Here is a 20,405-nt window from a genome sequence, read left to right as displayed (position 1 = left end):
TAGCTCAGGGAGGAACGTCTTTCTGGATCGGTGTGGGTTTGGGTGATAGGTCAGGAAACTGACGAGACACGGGTTCGCGCCTCTCCGATGTTCGCTATTTGTACCTTTTAGAAGTGATGTGCAGTTAGTGCCACAGTTAGGTTTGTTCTGGAGTCGGATTGGAAAGAGCGAGCACAATATGCCGATAACAATGCCGATATCCACAGATCACTGCTAAAAAACCTAACTGTTTAACTAAACTAAATTAAACTAAAACTTAACCTAAACTAAACTTTAAAAAACCCTGACTCAAAATACGCATCATTTGATAAAGATATGTATTCAAAGTCGATATGGATGTCCGGCACCATCAGATAACAAAAGAGAAAGCACGCCAAATAAACTAAAACGGCGCTTTATCGCCACGAGACGTTATACATATTCACAAGGGACTCCGAAGGGCATATATGTGTATATTTCCTGGCAACATATGGCACTTGGTGGTCACTTTTCTTCCAGAAATGGCACGGTTTGTTAATTAATCGAACGCAAGTCACAAGCTGCCCCGCTTCCTATACTGGATGCATTGTTAAACATATGACAATAGCTGCACGACAACAGGTACAAAAGGTACAAAACATGACGCCCAGTCTGGTTCAAGACAATTGGGCAAGGAAGACGGACCATCGCCTTACGATTTCAGTTTTCACTGTATAACTGAGGAAATCTTCCATCGAATGCAACACACCGCTAGTGAGTCCTTCAACAAACATCTTTCGAAACGACAGCAAGCATAACATAACTCGAAGCGAGAATAACATGTCAGCAGAAAAGCCTCTTTTACAAAAAGGAGCCAAGCTATTGGACATACCTTCACCAAAAGCATATTAACAGAGTAATTGTTCTGATTTAAATTGAATTCACTCGACTAGAAGTCCACTCTATCCTGTCAACGCCATCGGCAAGAGAACTAAGAGTTAGTTTTTCGTCACATCCGTTGGTTTCCTAGGAGCTTATTGAATACAGCTTGTGGCACACATTAGCTCCAGGTCAGACCACTGCTAGATGTTGTATGTAATGTATGTTGATGTTTAGACGTCGGTCATCATCGTGTTGTTTCATCCACGGCATCGGTCGGGCTCTCAGAGACTGCCAACTCTCTGAATAGAGCCTCTTTTGACTTACGGCGCCAGTACCGTTGTTATCGCTTTTACACTAACGGTTTCCCGATCCGCATCCTCGTATCATCAATTCACCTCATGATTATCACCCAATCACCAGCAAGACGAATTACAACTGCAGTTACTACGCATCATATTCGTTCAAATCTCTGAGCATTTATCTCATCCGTCTAAAAATATGTCATCGATCGCTTCTTTCATTTCTTCTTCATATGAACACCTTCACCTCCAATCATGTTCTCTTGTAAGCTAGAAGTCCTATTCATACTCTACTTCAGTGCCTTCTGTGCCAAGATTTACGCCGTTTCTTGCCCGCTTCATTATTTGCTTCAGCTTCCTTTCCAGCATCACTTCCATCATCGTTTCCATCATCTTCGTCCACTATTTCCTCCCAGTAGCCGAGGTCCAGTACTGGAAGGGCCACTGAGCCGCAGGGCTGTGGTTTGTTGTCTTCAGAGGGGAGTAACATCGGACGCTCCTGGACGCGTCGAATGTCATCGGAGGTGTCGCACAAAACGCGGGCCAAGTTGGCCTTGCGGATCTCCTGTAGTTGGTCTGGAACGAAAATAGGTAGGTAGTTAGTAAAGATATAAAGTCAGGCACAAAATAGATAGTTTGTGTGGATATAAAGAGCATAGCATCTGCATAGCGAAAATGTCACAGGAATAAATCCTATTGACATTCATTCTTGTCGTCGGTTAACATCGATATCTGTCATGCTTATACATTAGATTCAGTCATTGTTGTAGATCCGTCACGCATCTTCCATGAGGTCATTATACGCTCATGACACGTGTCAGCGGTAAAAACAGCCGGTAACGTAACCTGGGTAGCCCTGACCAAACAAGCATATTATTCAATAGACAATTACACATCAAGCATCATCACAGTCATGCATCGCTCCATAATTTCCTACCCATCACTACCCTCGCCCTGGTACGGTCTCACAACACAAACCACTTGATCCTGCGGTCTCACCTGGTGTAAATCGGATGCTCGGATCTCCCGACTCGTACCAGAACCTATCACCGGCCTTCAGTCTGACAAACTGATCGGTGAGCAGGCAGGCAAAGGTGGGACCGACGGCGGCGCCCTCTAGTGGTCGCTCCAGTAGACCGCCGACGTAGAGGTCCACGTGCTCTATAGACCTGGGGGGGGGGGGGAGGGTTATTAGAATCAACTAGGGGCAAAGAGGGCTTATAATCACTAAGAGAGCAAAGGGGAAAAGAGGAATCGACGAGAGGACGGGAAGGTGAGGTGATTGACCCATCTTAGGGACGGATTTAACATGGTGGGGGGGGGGGGGCAATTTGGTGGTAGGAGAGGGAAGATTCACGATTGACCCCTTTGGGAGAGGGGCAGAGGCAATGCAATCAACCGTTCCGTGCTTCTATCCTCAGGATACTGAAATCCTTCTCCTCCACGCCGCAACCCCCTTCCGGGCTGGACAGGCAACTTTATCTCATGCGGGCTACTCCCTTGGAGCGGCACCGCTGCTCCCGAGGGAGCGCACCCCGTAGCCGGGTGCAGTGAGTGCCTTGGGGCTGGGTGGCCTATCCTCTGGACGGGCTCAGCCCTGGCGACTCACTAGGGTGCCTGCCCAGACCAATGTCACCCCCTATATCCTATCATCCTCCCGGCTCTGAAATGGTCTCAATGGACCGAAAGGGCCTAACCCAACAACAAAACAAAACAAAAACAAGCAATGCAATCCATTTTCGTAAAGAAGTTCACCGTAAGGCCATGCTACGCCCAACCAGCCCATCCTGTCCCACCAAAGTCCTAAAACACGACTCTGTCTTCTGCCTCATTCATGTCCCGCCACCCAGACCTTCCCTCGTAGCCATGACACTACTCCGCTTCCCATTTTCCTATCCAAATCTCCCATTCTTCCAGTCATATCCGTCTACCAATCTCGCATTCCATCCCGCTCTCCAGCCCTACCCTCTCCCCCTCCCATGTCTCTATCCCTTCCCCATTGGGATCCTCCCCACAGCCCCGTCCCATCCCTTCCCTTCCTCCTTCCCTTCCCCACTCACCTGTACAGCATCTGCACATGGTCCACCTGCTCCGGCTGCTGCACAATGGCCCGCAGCTGCTCGAAGCTGGTCACCGGCGGCAGGCCACACCGTCGGCGCCAGGCGTTGTACGGAGGTAGGCCGTGGTCACGGCCCCGCTGGACGTTGATGGCTCCCAAGTCCAGGCCGGTGGTGGCGTTCTCGGCTTCGAATAGGTGCGTCGTGATCTGTGGAGGGAAGGGGGAGGGAGGGTTTATATAGGAACAGGGGAACCATACCGGGACGGGGACATCGAATTGTGACAGGGTGTCATAGAGGGGCAAGGACCATAGGGCAGTCTTCGGTGTGAGATGACTGGTGTGAATGGTCCGTGTTTCTCACTTGAGACGTAAGATAGCCCATTCTTCCCACCTACGAATCACAATGATGGATGGCTGCAGTTGCTGGTTCCTAATTCACCTGTGATGTGAGATAGCCCACTCTTCTCAGCAGCTATGTTAGATAACCCCGTTATAACCCGTTCTCACCTGTGTCGATACCAATTGTTCCGTTTCCCTCACCTGTGATGGAAAACCTCCGCCTGTGGCCCAGTATTCTCTCCTTCAATGTAAGATACCCTGTCTCTTGCACCTATGATGCAAGATGTCTCGTACGTGTCACCATTTTCTCCCCTGTGCCGTAAGAAACCCGTCTGTGTTTTAATATGCTCACCCACAACAGAGTCACGAGCAAGATCTCCCACCATTCTCACCTGAGAGGTCAGGTGTCCATCCGTAGCGCGGCTGCAGGTATTCAGCTGTCCCCGCACCAGATTGGTCATCTTGGTGTCCTGATATAGCCGGAACGGGTTGAAGTAGAGACGGTGCAGCTGAATAAAGTCCTCAGTCTTACTGAACGCGCCCACCATCTTGATCAGGCCCTGCCAAAGAGAAAATACTCGTCAATTTAAAGGCGTTCCTCCAGCATCGACATCACTGCCATGGGTGTATCCGGTGTGCTATAGATAGCGGCAGCAATATGCGAAAATGTCTTACGCTGATCTAACTACACAAAAGTAACCGCTAAGTGCCGTATTATGTGGTACTTAGCTGAGCTGCTGTAGTACCTCCCCTCCCCTCCTAAGTAGCCTGCTCTGCACTGAAGTAGCCCCTGTGCCTCTACTGTGTGGCTGCGGCACTGGCCTCACTGGGATAGCCCCTGAATGAATATAGTCCTTTGAACAGAAGAGTCCCATGCCCCTCGTGCTATGTGGTACCCTGATCTATACTAGGATAGCCTTCTCTTCGCCGTATTGTGTGGTTGTGGCGGTGACATACGCTGGAGTATCCTCTTGTTCATGCATCCATATCGTGGCATATAACTGCGCTTCCGTGCCCACCTGAATCTGGCTGTGGCCGAATCGGAATGCTGCCGTCGCGAACACGTTAGAGATGGTGGGGTCGATCTGTTCAGAGTATCCGGTGAAGTAGCCCTCAGTCTGAGGGAGGAGGCTGGCCGACTGCGCCAGCTCCTCGCCTGCGGGCGTGACAGTGGGTTAGATGAGGTCATGAGGTGTCACATATAGGTCATCTAGGGTCATAGAGGCCAGGGAGGTTAGATGAAGGTAAAGAGGTCAGCTGAGGTCATTTGAGGTCATGTGCCACATAGAGGTAAGCAGGGGTTAGGTCGTACCACACAGGTCAGAGAGGTCATGTAACGTCACAGGGAGCAAAAGGGCCAAATGCTTTCAGAGTTCAGTTGAGGCCAACAGGGTCATGTAATGTCACAGTGATTGTCTGATATCAGAAGTCATTCAAGACAAGTGCTATGAGAGGTCAGACAGGTCAACCGAGGTCGAAATAAGTCAAAATAGTATCACAGAGGTTGAAAGGTCAAGTTGCGTCACATTCCCGATATTATTTCGAGTTTAGATAGTTCCGCGTAACAATGCTCTAACAGTCCTCCACAAACCACAGTGCTTTATTTCCTATAAGTGCTTCCACGACCACAGGTTACAATACCAGACAACTCCCCACGAAGCTAGGAAAATACCTTCCCCACCACCCTGCCCAACCGCCCTCCGGTCATCCACTTACCCAGCAGTAGCGGCAGGTACTCATTAGCCGTAATGTGCTGCATCATGGCCACCGTAATCTTCCTGCTCTCTTGGAACAGCCTCTCATCATCCCAATGCGGGTTTATATCAGCCAGCTCTTCCGCAATCATATTATGCTGCCGTACCCATTGGGTATGCGTGATAGTTAAGGATATCTGCTCATTTACTCGAGCGTCTCCGGATACGAAACAGTACTGTCCCCCTGCCATGGCGTCTGCTCGGTTGCAGCCATCGGACGCGTCTTTGCTGGGAGGGAGAAGACGTCGTCCATCGCTGAGAGTTTGAACGGCCATGCGCCCACCGGTGTGGTTTCGGAGGGAGTGCAGTTGTTCGTCGCTGGAGCCGTAGATATTGGAGCCGTCCAGAAATGAGGTGATTTGGTTCATCTGTTGACGGGGACCTGTCGGAGAGAGGCGGAAGAAATAGTTTAGGTGCTGACGACAGTGAAAAAGGGTGGGGTCAAATTATTTATCGATTAAGAAAGAATTGAGAGTCATCTTATATACTTTCACTCAGCTTGATAAATTAATGGTATACTTTTCAGAGTTTCAAGAGTACATAGTTAGTACTGTGTACTCTTCAAGAGTACTCTTGAAGAGTTTCAAGAGTACTATGTCAAAGTGTCTATCGTGACGGGTCAATGGTCACCACTGAAGGGTCGACTCTGACGTTCATTCCATTACATGACATTGCCTCACGATACATTAGACCGCACAAACGGATGAACGCCGTCCAATGACATCCAATTAGAGAAATGCAAATTTATAGTCACAACCAGAAAACAGCGCTTTTTTGGTGAGCTAGAATGATCTACTCTTTCAACCTTACATGTAAAATGGACATCGCATATAAATGTTAACCACCGTATCATCAAAAATCAACCGGAAAGGGGACAACCAGAATGCCCTTATAGGTCTGGTCCAATGGGTCGCCAACACCCGCCCCACACCAATTTCCTCACCATAAGTACACAGCGGTGCCGGTGCCGAGCGGACGAAATCCAGACAGGAGACGTTCAGCTTGGCGAACTGTGGGTCCTCGAAGCTGATGAGTAGCGGCGCACACTCGGGGTGAAGTAGGGTGGGGTCGTTGTCTATGTCAGGACCACAGCAGCGGATCGGCGCACCGCCGCTGCCTGCGGGGTGGGGGGGGGGATGGTCAGGTTGAGAGGGATTGTCTTTGAACGATCAACTTCTAAGTTTGGAATACTATTTGTAGGTGTTCAAAACCCTGTTTATAATCTATACATCTTACGAAATTGACATTATTTAATATTTTATGGAATATGTAGAGAAAGGCAATAAATGGAACACATATTTACGTAAACGTTCGGTACCGACCTCAATAAGTTTGAAGTCGGTCGATGACTGAAACGGCTTCTATCTACATACAAAAAGTCCGAAGACGTAAAGGTATGCAAAATACGTTATATTTACTGCCAACTGAGGGGCTCGAAGTTCAGCTCACCGTACTTAATCTTTTTCACATCACTTAGATAAAATAAGACGACCACCCGGTAGTATTGTCATTTCAGCATAAGAGTCGTTTCAGGGCACTAAAAAGTCGTATATAATTGTAGAGCACAAGCAGCGGAAGGCGTCGTTGGACGTACCTTTGGAGGCGGCCGTGGCGGTCAGATCATGATCAATAAACTGGCCCCACTGCATCATCAGCAGACTCCGCGTGGTATCACCGTGATACTCGTCAGTGAAGATGTGACGACAGACCTGACGGGCCGCCGGGAGGTATCCGCCGTCATCGGCAGAGCGGGGGAAGGAGACTCCTGTCGGCGGGGAGAGGGGGTCAGTGGAGAGAGAGAGAGAGAGAGAGAGAGAGAGAGAGAGAGAGAGAGAGAGAGAGAGAGAGAGGGAGGAGGGAGGGAGACAGAGATAGAGACAGACAGACAGAGACAGACAGACAGACAGGAAGACACAGAGCGAGGGAGAGTGAGTGAGTGAGTGAGAGAGTGAGAGAGAGAGAGCGAGAGAGAGAGAGAGAGAGAGAGAGAGAGAGAGAGAGAGAGAGAGAGAGAGAGAGAGAGACCACGGGAAAGAGACGGGAATGGAAAGAAAGAGACTAACCAATGGAAGGAAGCGAGACTGAGAGGAGGGATCCGTGAATCAGTATCAAATTACACTGAAGTTATAGAAGTTCTTTAGGTATAGCCAATAGATAATAGATATGCTCAAAGAAAACGCGTCTTTACCGTTCACGTTAAAGAATAGCGAAGAATTACATAAAACGGTAGCAGCAGTTGTAGGAAATAAACGATTCGTCGTCGTTGCGCATAGAAACCCCCGCTATCTAATCAAACAGACGGGTCCTAGACCCATCCCACGACACACAGGTAACCTCAGGTAGCACCGTGTCCAGCCAACCCCCCCCCCCCCTCCATTCCCCAGACTGATGCAACTCGGTGCACGCCTCATTCCCAACCATGACTCTTAAATAGCACTGGTCCAGGACCCGGCCCGGTCCAGCCCGTCGCAGCCAATAGCCCGGGGCTATCCCAACCCGCCAACTAAATCCACCGCCTTTGCAAGTCGCAAGGCCGATTACGTAAGGTAGTCATTGTATGTCTACTGGTGCGGTCGCTGCAGCTTCCCCCAAACGGTTCCGCGAGGGGACTGGACAGGTACATAGCTCGCGTGCAGGGACGGTATGTTAAATAACATGGAGTGGGAGGGGCTCTCGGTTGGCGCTGATGGTTCTTATGTAATAAACGTTACGTATATTGTTTTGGTTGACTGAGCGAGTTGAGGAAAAACTTTCGGGCAATAAACGGGTTTAGAAGTAAATGATGAAACAATTGGCTAGTCTGCTGGACACGGACGACTGGGTCTAACAAGCAACATGCGAGTAAAACAGACTATATAAAAATATATAACTAATATAAAAAAGAGCACGCACTGCTGGGGCGGGTCAGACTGACCCGCCACCAGCTCCACTAGCGGCCGGTCACGTAACTACGGTTATACTAAGCAATGTATTTTACAGGCAGGTATGACTTGCGTTCGTAAGAATGCGTTTCTGTTGCTGCAGCAGCGCTGGACTGGCTTGCAGGGCAATAACACATGCTATCAAATAAATCGATTTATTGCAAAGTCGAGCTTACATCAGGCTTAGCGACCATTGAAATGTCCGTCTGCATGTAACCGGTATTTTATCATAAAGTGACGTTTAAGGCTGCCCCGTGCACGGCATACACTAGGCAACAGTCGAAATGTCCGATCAAAGCATTATTACGGGATGGAAGAGCCTTGCTTTTGAGCCTGTGCGCTTACAAGAATGATAATACGTCCTTCTCGACAATAGGGTGTGTACTGATGCCATGCACATTGCAAACACCAACAAACCCGCTTTCCTTATGCAGGTGTTACGAGGGGATTATATAATATGTAAATTTAAGGTGATCATAAAGTTAGATGAAGATGAAAATGCCATCGTTTATGTAGGTAGGAGGTCTCAGTACCATTGCACGTCTAGCCTCTTGCAGTGCAGTGGATCCCATAAACTGGCCTTTCTGCAGACGTGCAAGACTTTAACCCCGCCCCCCCCCCCCTACTAACTCCTTGTTAACCTACCCTTACCCTAGCCTCTCTTCAAAATTTGCTCTCATTCTACCCTATTTCTCTCCATTATTTTCAACTTTTATCCCGGTCTCTTCAGTTTTCCGGTCTTCCGATCTCTTCCCTCCCTCCCTTTCCATTTCTATCCTCTCTCTCCCTCTCTCTCCTTTGCTCCTCCCTCTTTCTCTCTCCCTCCCCTCTCACTCACCATCCTCATAATCCGGCTGAAGAACCCTCCTGAACGCCCTGAACGCCGATCCCCACAGCGGGTTCTGCAGGTTGTTGCAGGTGCCGTTGGCCGTGCGGTACGGGTAGCTGGCGTTACAGCTAGGAGGGGGAGCTCGGCAGATGTCTGGTGTGCGAACTGGGATCAGTTGGCTCACCCGCTCCGTCCATGGTGAACTGAGGTTGTAGCTGCGAATAGGAGAATATAGACGCTTAGGATTTGGTCTCTTAGATTCAGTCGTATGCTTAGCATTAGTTTTTTTTTTTAACGGTCATTCTGTACGATACAGTAGATACGATACAGTAGATATGGTAGAATAGATACCATATGGTAGATACGATACAGTAGGTACGATACAGTAGACACCATACAGTAGATACGCTACACGATACAGAAGATACGATACAGTAGATACAGGGATGTTCACGAAAAACTGACACATTTTTAAACGAATTTGTGAACAAATGAGAGCTCATAGCGACTTGATTTGTATGCCATTCGAAAGCCTGTTGAAAAAAGTTTTGTATGTGCATAACTCCTTTAGGTAGCATACCAGGAGTTTTCAAAAAAATAAGAAAACATTAAAATAGGGAAATTTGACTTGGCGACGAAATTTAGCGGTAAAACAATGAAGCTTTCGCGGCGACGATCTGCCACCAAGACTGAACCAGTCCACGAATTCGTCTAAAATTTGGCATATTGATTTTTCGAGGGATTATTTTTTATACTATTGGCATATTGTTGGCAAATTCCTAAGGAACGCCAAGATTGGTGGGTATGGAAGTGCTGTTGTTATAAATCATAGCCACAGGCTGACAGTGGCACTGGCTGTAGAGTGTTACCGCACCATCTTTTAAGGGGACCCTTCCACCTTCAAAAAAGTTTATGAATTGGCATGAAAGTGATGTCGCTCGGTTCAGAAAGAGCGAAAACGAATATCTACCAAATTTCACCGAAAAATATTCACCGGTTTTCAAGATATTAGACTTTTACTTTTGTTTACTTTTTTGGGATCTCCGCTGTTTCTAGCGACTTTATTTTAGAAATGCGGCGTTTGCGGCAGATGTTGCGCGCAAATAGCATATACCACCGCGTGCTACAAAACGTTTTAGTCAAACATTTAAAAATCGTTAGATATTTGCGCTGACGTCACACATTCAGAGGGGTATTCCTAAGCATTAGCCCCTCTGAATCAAAATGCTGCAATTTTGAAATTCAATATTTCCGATTTAAGGCATTTCTCGATGTTGTGAGTGCCGAAACCGGTAATTGTGAGCCAGGGACCCCATTTTGGCTATCTCAACTCAAATCTAGTGTTAAGGTGGGAGGGTCCCTAGGGCCACCTTCGTGAAATATGAAGATATCGTTGCTTTTCATTTTGACATTATTATTTTTCATTTTCTTTTTAAAACTGGTGCCAGAAGTGCACAATTTGCGAAAAAGTATTTAAAACTATTTAACATATTGGTACTATGTTGATACTCTCTACGACACCTACTGTATGATGGCATAGCGATGACGTCACACTCAAGCCAATCAGCGTTCAGAAGACAGACTCGTCGGATTGTGTCAGATAAGCTGATTGGTTAAAGCTGAGCTGGTTGGAGCTGATTGGTAAAAAACCAAAGCCTCGCCGCGGGTGGCTGTAATGTCGGATAAGAACGCATTCCTGGGATAAGGACGCATTCCTGGCGTATTTTCTTTTAAAATTGCCGATAACTACGAATGGAGGCCGAAATCGGCCGTACGGAGGAAGACAGATGGGTTTTCGGACACGGGCTACAAGATGGCTATCTCAGTTTCAATCCCCACGTTAAAGGTGGCCCTTTTCCTTTAACGGCTCCCGTTAGCTGCTACAGCGGAAATGCGCCGACACCGACACCATTCGGTGGTTCTGACACGTCGGGGCCACCCCACGTGCAGTAACAGCGATCATCGGTCTCATACGAGTACAGGGGGAGAGGGTATTATCTCGCGCATCACCTCTCACACATAGCCGGCCATTTCTCTCTACCTACCTCAACACCGTGGTCTTTTCCTGTGAGTTCACGTGAGTGACATGGTCTGTAGCAGCGGCCCAAAGGACTTCAAAACTCCTGACGAGTGCGGTGGGAGGTGCTACAATTCTCCAGGCACGTGCCCGTAAACGGGGGATAATTTCCTGTTTCGGGCTGAGTCGTGCACTGTTCCAAAAACTCGTCATCTGCAAAATGCGCTTAACTTCTTAGAAACGAAAATGATAAGTCCCCAAAATACCTCAATAAAAACTTAGAAGTCCACTCTATTTGCACGTACCATGATCACCGTGCTGAGGACAAGCGTTCTCTCACTATTCGGAAATAAAATATGTCAGTTTTTTGTGAACATCCCTGTACGATACAGCAGACACGACACAGTAGATAGGCTATGATGTACAGTAGGTACAATATGTGCCCTTGTAAACTTTGAAAGTTGGGCGCTGGTACTCCTTGTGTCTAGGACTAGGTATCCGAGGGACTGTGCCTATCTTATTTCTGAGCCATCTAATCTACCGCAGTTAAGTATATGTCTGTTTTCGTTTATCGATTCTTCCCTTCTCCCATCTATTCTTTCTTCCAGCTCCCTTCACTAATCCCCCTCCTCTTCCTTCCCCCGCCACCTACTCTCGCGTGATGATCTGCGCTGCCCAGTTGTTGACCATGCCGTCCCGTGCGTGTTCTCTCGCTCTGCTGCTGGTGCTCATGAACAGCTGCTGATGACGATGACTGGCTGAGTGTGGCGCCGGCTGAACACCCTTCTGCTTCAGCCGGGTCTCCAACTTGTCCAGCTGACTCAGACGCAGCAGACTGCTGTTGCGGACCGTGCTGAGGTACTCCTTGGAGATGGAGAGAGGACGGACCCCACTGAGGAGGTGGCCGGCGCTGGATACATCTGTGGGGAAGGAGAGAGCACGTTAGCAAGGGGCCTAAAGAAGACCGAAAGTTTGAGAGTTTGTCGGCATCGGCAAAGCTACGATATACGGGAGAAAGCGTGTCTTAAAGTCAGCGAGTGGCTACTGGCCAAAACTCGGAACGGCTGGAGGTTCTTTCGCGAGGGAGAGCTCCGGTCAGAAAGTGGTCAGAACATGACACACCCGAAGACGGGGCGGCAAAGGGACATCGGTTAAGCTTTATACGCCAACGTAGCATGATGACCCTGGATACTTTAGCTAGGATCTTCAGTTAGGTGGCCGTCTTCTTCATCATATCCTGCTTTGCTCAATGCCCCAACACCCTGATCGCATCTCAGTTTCAAGCAGTTGCCGTATTCAGTGTCAAGTAAGTCCAGTAAGTCCCCATCAAGTCCAGCATCCAGCCGTCTCCTCTACTAACCACTCATTCCCAACCCTTCTCACCTGGTATGCGCTCACTCCCCAGTCCTTCTCACCAAGTAAGCGCTCACTCCCCAGTCCATTCTCACCTAGTATAGGCCATCTGTTCCTGGTCAGCAGTAGCAGCTCCTCTCCAGGCGGCGCACTTAGTCCTCCGACCTCCGAAATGTTGATCTGATTTGGTGACTTGGTTAGCCCGAACACCAGGCCAAGAAACAGGCCCACTGTCGTAATCAGCCTGCCGGGAAAACGACAATATTATCAGTTTATCGAGCTTATTGTCACCATTCTAGGTAAGTCTGTGTTCTCTGTTCAGTTAATATATGCAATCAGATCGTATGTTGGCAGCAAGTTTGCAGATCGATTCGTATCATGCGAAGGTGTAACCGTTAATCGTTATTGTTTTCATGCAAGCTGTATTTCGTAACGTTCTAACGCACTTCTTATGTCTCGGTACTCATTAATCTTGCATAATAATACCAACCAGATTACCACGGATAATACGCACTAGATTTAGAGATAAACAAGGACACAGAAGTAAACGTAACACATCGTGCGAATTTTTGGTGATATGGTCACATGTTCTATTATTAGCGTCTGTTCACTCCGCAGTCCGCATTGTACTCTGTTCACAGAAGAGTATGCCCATGCGGCCAGTGGGAACAGAAGAACGCCAGAAACGCATCTAGTCATTAGTTAGGTGATACCAAATTCCGAAACAAGGCTTGGTAAATTATGTCAGTCCTTGATTACCTCCTACACAGGTGCAATTAAATGCATATTTTGGAAACGACTAAAAGCGGCCGTTCAAAGTGCGACTTTTATTCGCGCATGTATCTTCATTTGTAAATGAGTCTTCCCATAATGATATGCCAGGCCTCCACGCTCCGCTCACAAGATAGCTCTCAGGCTAGCCGGCTCTCTGCGTATACGCAGCGGTCGCTGCCAGTGCTTCTTATATGAGCCGTCGCTAAAATGGCTGAGATGCCTGTCGCCCATCTGATCCACAGTCAAGTGGTCCCACAACCGTGGAGTCATTCAGATAGATCACTTTTCGATAGTACTCGCATTGCGAAACGTGGTCTGATCAGCACAGACCAGCGTGGGCCGATAGGTCTTTGACCTTGGGCGATTGTTTCGGACCGGTGCCACGCGCTTGACGGACGACAACCGGGCTTACCTAATAGGTATTTCCTATAATCCGATCCGATACTATTTATTATAAACCGATACTATTTACGATACAATTTACGATACTATTTATTTACTATAGCCCGATACTTACTTTGCTTTGTGACCGTTTTGTTTCGCTTCGCAACGGAAAAAGGTACCGATAATTAGACGGTCGATTTGTGCGAGCTAAATGGCTATGGCTATTTATAAAATCCGATTGGTGATACACTGGTCTAAGACTGTCGGTCGGTAATTATAAAATGTTTCTGTTTGATAAGGTTTAGCAATCACTGCAGAAACGCCCTATTCTTCCGAATGGATGGATATGGGACTGCTGAGTGCAACAAAATATTTTGCAACTCCGGCCCTTATTTTTCGTTCTCAAGTTAATAAATCGGGCAGAACTGCTCTTAACTGCTTAGCGAACCGCTCAGTTACAAGATAGGTATATACACATGTGGATATCATCTTCATCGATTCTGTACGTTATAGGCACAGAAGGCTGCACTGCACCGGCACAACCCATAGAGGAGGCACGGAAATTTTACTCCAGAAAAATTGTCACCCCAGTGTACCCATTGAAAGGGGTATATCAGACGAGAATTTGAGCTATTATATCCTAGACTTAGATAACAACAAAAATGACCAAGTTCAGAACGCAGCACAACTATTTACAACTCGGACAACTTTGGCAGTACAAAGAGAGGCTGGCACTAGCGACTTAGCCCAGCAGAGCGAGGAGCAATATCTGACTCCGACTCACCCAACAGAACAAGTAAAAATCGCTATCACCGCTTATCAATGCAAACTGTCGCGGCAGCCGACCTGACTCTCCGCGGCCCTGGATTGTATCATATTCATTTATTCTGTTTACGTTACCAGGTGGTGGTGCCTCGATTTAAGCATCAGCTTTTGCACCACCACCTGGACTATTTACTTATTTCCATTTTATGTCTAATAAATGTGTTTTGTTGTTTTGTTGTTGTTGTTGTAACAAGGAAAAGTTTATGACTCCGACTCACCCTAGCAGGGTGAGTAACAGTTTCTGACTCAGACTCCTCCACTGGGTTCCAAGGTTGTAAATAATTACCTCAGCAAGGCGAGAAGCAGTTCCCGACTCAGACTCACCCTAGCAGAGCGAGCAGCAGCTTCTGACTGACTCCGAGTCCGTCTCCCTTGGGTGACGAGGATGTATAAAGTGCTTACCCCAGCAGATCGAGCAGCAGTTTCTGACTCCGACTCACCCCTGCAGAGCTAGAAGCAGTTCCTGACTGACTCATCCCAGCACTCAGCAGAGCAAGAAACAGTTTCTGCCTCCGACTCACCTCAGCAAGGCAAGAAGCAGCTTCTGACTCCAACTCACCCTAGCAGAGCGAGTAGCAGCTTCTGACTCCGAGTCCTCCTGCCCTGGGTGCCGAGATTATACTGTCTGAAGCGCGGATTAAGCGGAGCTGTCTCCGTGGCCTCACTGGGACCCGGCAGAGGCTCCGTTGAGCCGCCCCATTCAGACATGGCTGACACACTGGTTGAGCTGACCGATGACGGTAATGAGTGACGACACTGATGACGTCACAGGACGATTTGATGATGACGTCACTGGTTGTCAAGTCGATGACTTTCCAGGCGATTACACTTAGTCGATGCCGGCACTGTCAACAAAACGGAAACGGGTTTTGAAAGAAGCCTGAGCATATGCCGAATGCTGTAATGACAACTTGGACACCGAGTAATTGACGTTCCATACCTGGTCTTCTGACGTGAACCGTTTACTAGTGACCACAGTCGGCGAGGGACATGTGTGGTCGATGATGGGGGGGGGGGGTCTCACACGGTCCATGGCCATGCTCATGTTTTAGTTCAGGCACTTTTAGCGTAACAATGAGGCTTTGACGGTGCGGAGAAAAAAATAAACACCCAACGATTAACTGAATTAACTGGTCCTCCGGTAAGAGACCGTCCTTTCTACTGACATGCCCCGTCTCTGCTGGCACAAATCATTCTCTTACCGTAGGTACTCCACCCCCATCCATGTTCAATAATCGTGTCCCCTTTTACCTACATACCTCAGTCACACTAGATCCAGAAAGACAGAGAAGTGGACGTCACACTGTTCGAGGCCGTTACCGCGAGTGGGTACAAGCCGAACTGCGACTGTGTACCCCCCTGGAGAAAAAGAGAAAATAAAGGTCAGAATAAAAGACATAATAATAAAAAATAATATAGCTACATAGTTCCAAGGTCTCAAGATACGTAACTCCGCGGAAATAACGAAAACATATATAAAGGTATGCCATAAAATGCTAGCTATTTCTTCACTGTATCGTAATGACGACCGTAAGTGAACATAACCAAATACGTTGCTTATTCCGGGACTTTGATGGCTTTGATCTTGGGTTTGATAGCCCGATATTACCCGACCAAGCATCACAAAAAACTCAATACAATAAAACGTTGCGTCTACGCTAATAAAACGGATCCTCAGCAATCGGTTTTACGAGAACGGTCCACAGTGACAGCAGACAAACCGTCTACCAGTCAGTTGGCTGGGGGAATTCTGACAGCAGGGGTGACAGGGGCGACTATTTCCAGCTGGCAGTGGGCCTATTGCAACATCGTGACCATGGCATAGGGGAAGAAGGGCATGTCATCGTGCAAGGGTTAGCCGGAGACGGGGAGAGAGAGAGAGAGAGAGAGAGAGAGAGAGAGAGAGAGAGAGAGAGAGAGAGAGAGAGAGAGAGAGAGAGAGAGAGAGAGAGAGAGAGAGAAAGAGAGGAGAGAGGGGAGGGAGAGAGAGACAGAGAAAGAGAGAGAGAGAGAAAGAGAGAGAGAGAGAAAGAGAGAGAGAGAGAGAGAGAGAGAGAGAGAGAGAGAGAGAGAGAGAGAGAGAGAGAGAGAGAGAGAGAGAGAGAGAGAGAGAGAGAGAGAGAGAGAGAGAGAGAGAGAGAGAGAGAGAGAGAGAGAGAGAGAGAGAGAAAGGGAGGAGAGAGGGGAGGGAGGGGGAGAGAGAGAGACAGAGACAGAGACAGAGACAGAGACAGACAGAGACGAGAGGAGAGTAACAGGAGCACAACGGGAGAGCGAAGAGAGAATGAATACCGAGGGGAGGGACGGGAGGGCGACGGGAGAGCGGTAAAAAAGCAGCAGGAGACAGACAGAAAACGATGAATGGGCGACAGTAAAGAGGCGGAGGAGAGGAGCGATAGGGATACGACTGTAGAGAGAAACGGGAGAGAATTGGGAGAGAGACTGTAGAGCGATGGAGGGAGACGGAAGAACGCCGGGCATGACAACCACAGATTTCGAGCATTCTGCAATGATCGTAAGTCGACCAACCAGAATCACGCATACCTACAGTACAGGCGCTTAATTAAAACGAACGATTCTGAATCGGGCTGTAACCACAGGCAAGTCAAAATATGGACTCGTAATTATGCAGTGATAAGTGATGAATGACTTTAATTTTCAGGAGTGACGCTCTTCTTTTGAGCAAATTTGCCGTGCAAAGATATTATCCTTGGGCACAAAAAATCGCCATTTGCTCGCTATTTGAGTAATTCACGCGTCATAAAATGTTTTATCAACCTCCCAAATTTTCCCCAACGTCTACAAACATCAAACTCATAAGCACATCGCAGTCGAGTGAGCCTGAGGACGGTAAAATCGTACGGTAACGTTTACAATTCCGCGCGGCAGCGGCACTGCGGTCGCGGTGGTATTCGTTCGTCGCTCCGCCATCATCCAGTCAAGCACTCTCACCGCTACAGAGTAGGATATCAAACACTGGTTGTCCTCGCCTCGGGGTCCGCAGTCTATTTCGAGCGAGGAGCCCATCGCTATACAGTAGCCATACAGCCGAGAGATGGGTCGACGAATGAGCGAAAACCGGTTCGTGGCCAGGCGGGTAAGGGAGAATTTCATGTGCGTTCAGTGGAAGATATAGACGGCAAAACTGTCCTGCTTTTATGTGCTTATATGTAAAGGCGTGCTCGACAAGACCTGGGCGTCTGTAGAGATTTAAATATTCACAAGCCCCATGGCTATGTTAATTAATATAAAATATAAAATGGGTGCGCAGTGCGCACATCTTGCGCGTGTGCTTATGCTTGCGTAAGTGCGTGCTACGTGGGTGTCTATGTGCAACATGTTTTGTAAGTATCTACTGGAGTCTTCGATATCTCCTCTGTAGATCGTTGCTAGCCGAATAAATGTGCAACTCTTGCATAATTCATAAACGATGGCATTTTGGCTCGAGGCCGGGCTGTCGGCTGTCGCAGTGTCGCATGCTACTGAGCTGAGCTGTTACATAAGGTCGAACAATGCACGGTACATAATATGGATGGATGCCATCCTGGGACGTTCTATGACCCTTTGCACGTTTCACTTCCGAGATTTCTCTAAACCACCTTTTTTACACTAGAAACGTTCGTAAAGGAATGGAATGCTTATGCGTCTGCTTCTAACTCAACCAGTTTCAAAAAGTTGGAAGATCAATATGAAAGGATTGCCCATGTTTAAAACGGGCATTTCTCATAGGGTTGGGATTTAAAATAAGCAAACGTTTTATTCAGCATTGCCCCGGTCATGACCACCACCTCATCTCCACATGCAGCTTAAATTCCAAACTGCTCTAAAAAAAAAAACTTAAGATGTCGGGCGAATAGCAGCCATTGGTTATTGATCCGATTGAATATTGTAATTCTTCGCCCGATAACACGAATAAACACCCGATAACACGAATATAACAACGATACATTATCGCATTTACTCGGACCGGCATGCTGGTTGCCGTTATCTATCTAATATAATTTCGTGTTGATGGGTCACACGGTCTACAGATGCAGAATCTAGGTATCGGTCACGTTGTAGCCTAAAAACAAATAAATAAACGGATAAAAATGAATTACATATGTAGTCCCCCAGAACCACGCGGCAAGCCCGAGGTCGTGCTATGGCGCTACCAAGTTGTTACTTTACACTACGAGTTTACAAATCCCGGCACGAAAAAGTCGATAAGTCGAGACCTACATCCTCATCCCTTTTCCACCGATATCGACACTTCACATGAGGTTGATAAGGGCCCTTAAGTAGGCGATATAGGTTGAGGTACTTGGACGGTAGGTATATACAGATGCCGATTCAGATTGCCGTAGCAGTAGACCGACATCGTGATCGGGAAGCAATACCAAAAAATAGACGGCGTAAAAACACCTCTCGGTCAAAGCAAATGCGATTAACGAAAACACTGCAAAACCAGGGTCCCGGAACACATGGGGTTTGACGGGCAAATGCAACGACCGCCTCATGCAAAGTCCACTATAACCTTTCTGGAGCCACCAATGAACGAAACGAGTTATATATTTTTATCGGTACCTGCGAAGTCAACGACTGCCCATGGCGACTGAAACCGGGATATCTTACAATATCGCCAGCAATAGCTGCCCTCTCCCGACCCATAGCTTCTCTGGCCAATGCAATCCATCTCCTCACCTGCTTTCCCATTCTCTCCTCCTATCCCGCCCCCACAGGAGGCCCGCTAATTCAAATTCAGACCGAATCAATCACTAGGAAATTCCACTCCAACTCACCTGGAAACACGAAGACGGTACCGGCAACTGGAGACCGATCCGACTTCTGTGGCCTCCAGGCCAGGTGTTGCCGGCACAGGCCGTTCACCTATGGCCACCCTGTAGTGAGGGTGCTCCTGTGGAAACCCGACCCTCACAGGCAGGAGACAGCCCCGCACGGCTCGCACGGTATCCCCACACGCGGCGGCGACCCGCACTCGACTGCCCAGAGATTGGGTGATTGGACCGCTTGCTCCTGGCTCTACCTGCGGCCGGCGGCCGCCCAGACGACACGTGACCGGCAGGGGCGGCGCCAGGGCCCGCTGAGGGACGGTGACCGGTCTTGTGAGGTGGGGTGAGGATGTCATGGATGGACCGCCCGTATACGGACGGTAGAGCATGGGACCGTGAAAGACTGTTAAAATGAGACTCCTTGAATATGTGACGAGGTCCACCCATTGCTAAGTCAAGCCGAGTTGAAAAAATCGTAAGGGAATTTTTATCGTAGTTTCACTGGTCGCAGATAGCAGGATACGCATTTCCTTATCGAATACACACGCCTGTGATGAATTGGACGGCATTTATGACAGCCCCGAGCTATCGAGGATTGAGAGTGGCTGTGTGCTCGAACCACGGTTGTGGGCTGAGGAAAAGATCAGCCTCCAAAACCCAGACTCCGAAAGCATTCCCATAACAGGCAGCTGGAGCAGTGGTGCAGCTCTTTGACGGCTGCCGCGCCGCCTCAGCATCGAAGGATATTGCAGAAACCGTCTATGTTCACTGCATACCTACATCTCATAACGACACGGTTCATGGAAATGATGTAAATCGGGACTCGCAAAGCTGCTCAAAGAGCTCGACTGGACTAATTGCTCGTTTTGGATTTCAATTGAACTGTAGCAAGCAATCATGCTCATTCTCTTACTAGCCATACGCTAAAGAAATTATAAATATTATCCACCCAGTCGATAGGCGGTTGTGGAGCATTCAAGACCAGCAACCTAGCTCTGGTAGCCCCGTCTCATGAATATCGGCTGCGCCCGATAGGAGGTTCCACGTGTAGCCGTTTCCGAGTGTTTTTGCGCCTACCGTGCCTGGCCTGAGGCTACACCGTATACCAAGCTCGTAGCTGGTTTACGGTGAAAGTTGACTACAAATGGCATAATTTAGCTGGGACGAATGTTATTAATTGCAAAATTTCACGCCCCTGGCACAGTGTTCTCCTTCTAACTCAGCCTTATTAAGTGTGGA

The 20,405-nt window shown here is 48.2% G+C and overlaps 1 protein-coding gene across 1 annotated transcript; it reads right to left on the bottom strand.

Moving 5' to 3' along the window:
- Positions 1-302: 302 nt before the first annotated feature.
- LOC122388547 (peroxidase-like) lies at positions 303-19,393 on the bottom strand. Its single transcript, XM_043379754.1, has 14 exons — positions 19,176-19,393; positions 15,654-15,753; positions 14,954-15,239; positions 12,507-12,655; positions 11,711-11,978; positions 9,051-9,256; positions 6,886-7,056; positions 6,235-6,408; positions 5,254-5,673; positions 4,557-4,693; positions 3,930-4,097; positions 3,200-3,405; positions 2,139-2,308; positions 303-1,715 (listed from the first exon to the last, which is right to left on the bottom strand). The coding sequence occupies exons 3-14, from the start codon at positions 15,100-15,102 to the stop codon at positions 1,435-1,437; spliced, it is 2,499 nt and encodes an 832-aa protein (XP_043235689.1). The 5' UTR covers positions 15,103-15,239; positions 15,654-15,753; positions 19,176-19,393; the 3' UTR covers positions 303-1,434.
- Between the last annotated feature and the right edge of the window lie 1,012 nt (positions 19,394-20,405).

The sequence above is a fragment of the Amphibalanus amphitrite genome, unplaced genomic scaffold (assembly GCF_019059575.1).
Source record: "Amphibalanus amphitrite isolate SeventyFive unplaced genomic scaffold, NRLGWU_Aamphi_draft 000326F_arrow, whole genome shotgun sequence".
In the NCBI taxonomy this organism is placed as follows: Eukaryota; Metazoa; Arthropoda; class Thecostraca; order Balanomorpha; family Balanidae; genus Amphibalanus; species Amphibalanus amphitrite.
This window is presented reverse-complemented; position numbering and strand designations above follow the sequence as displayed.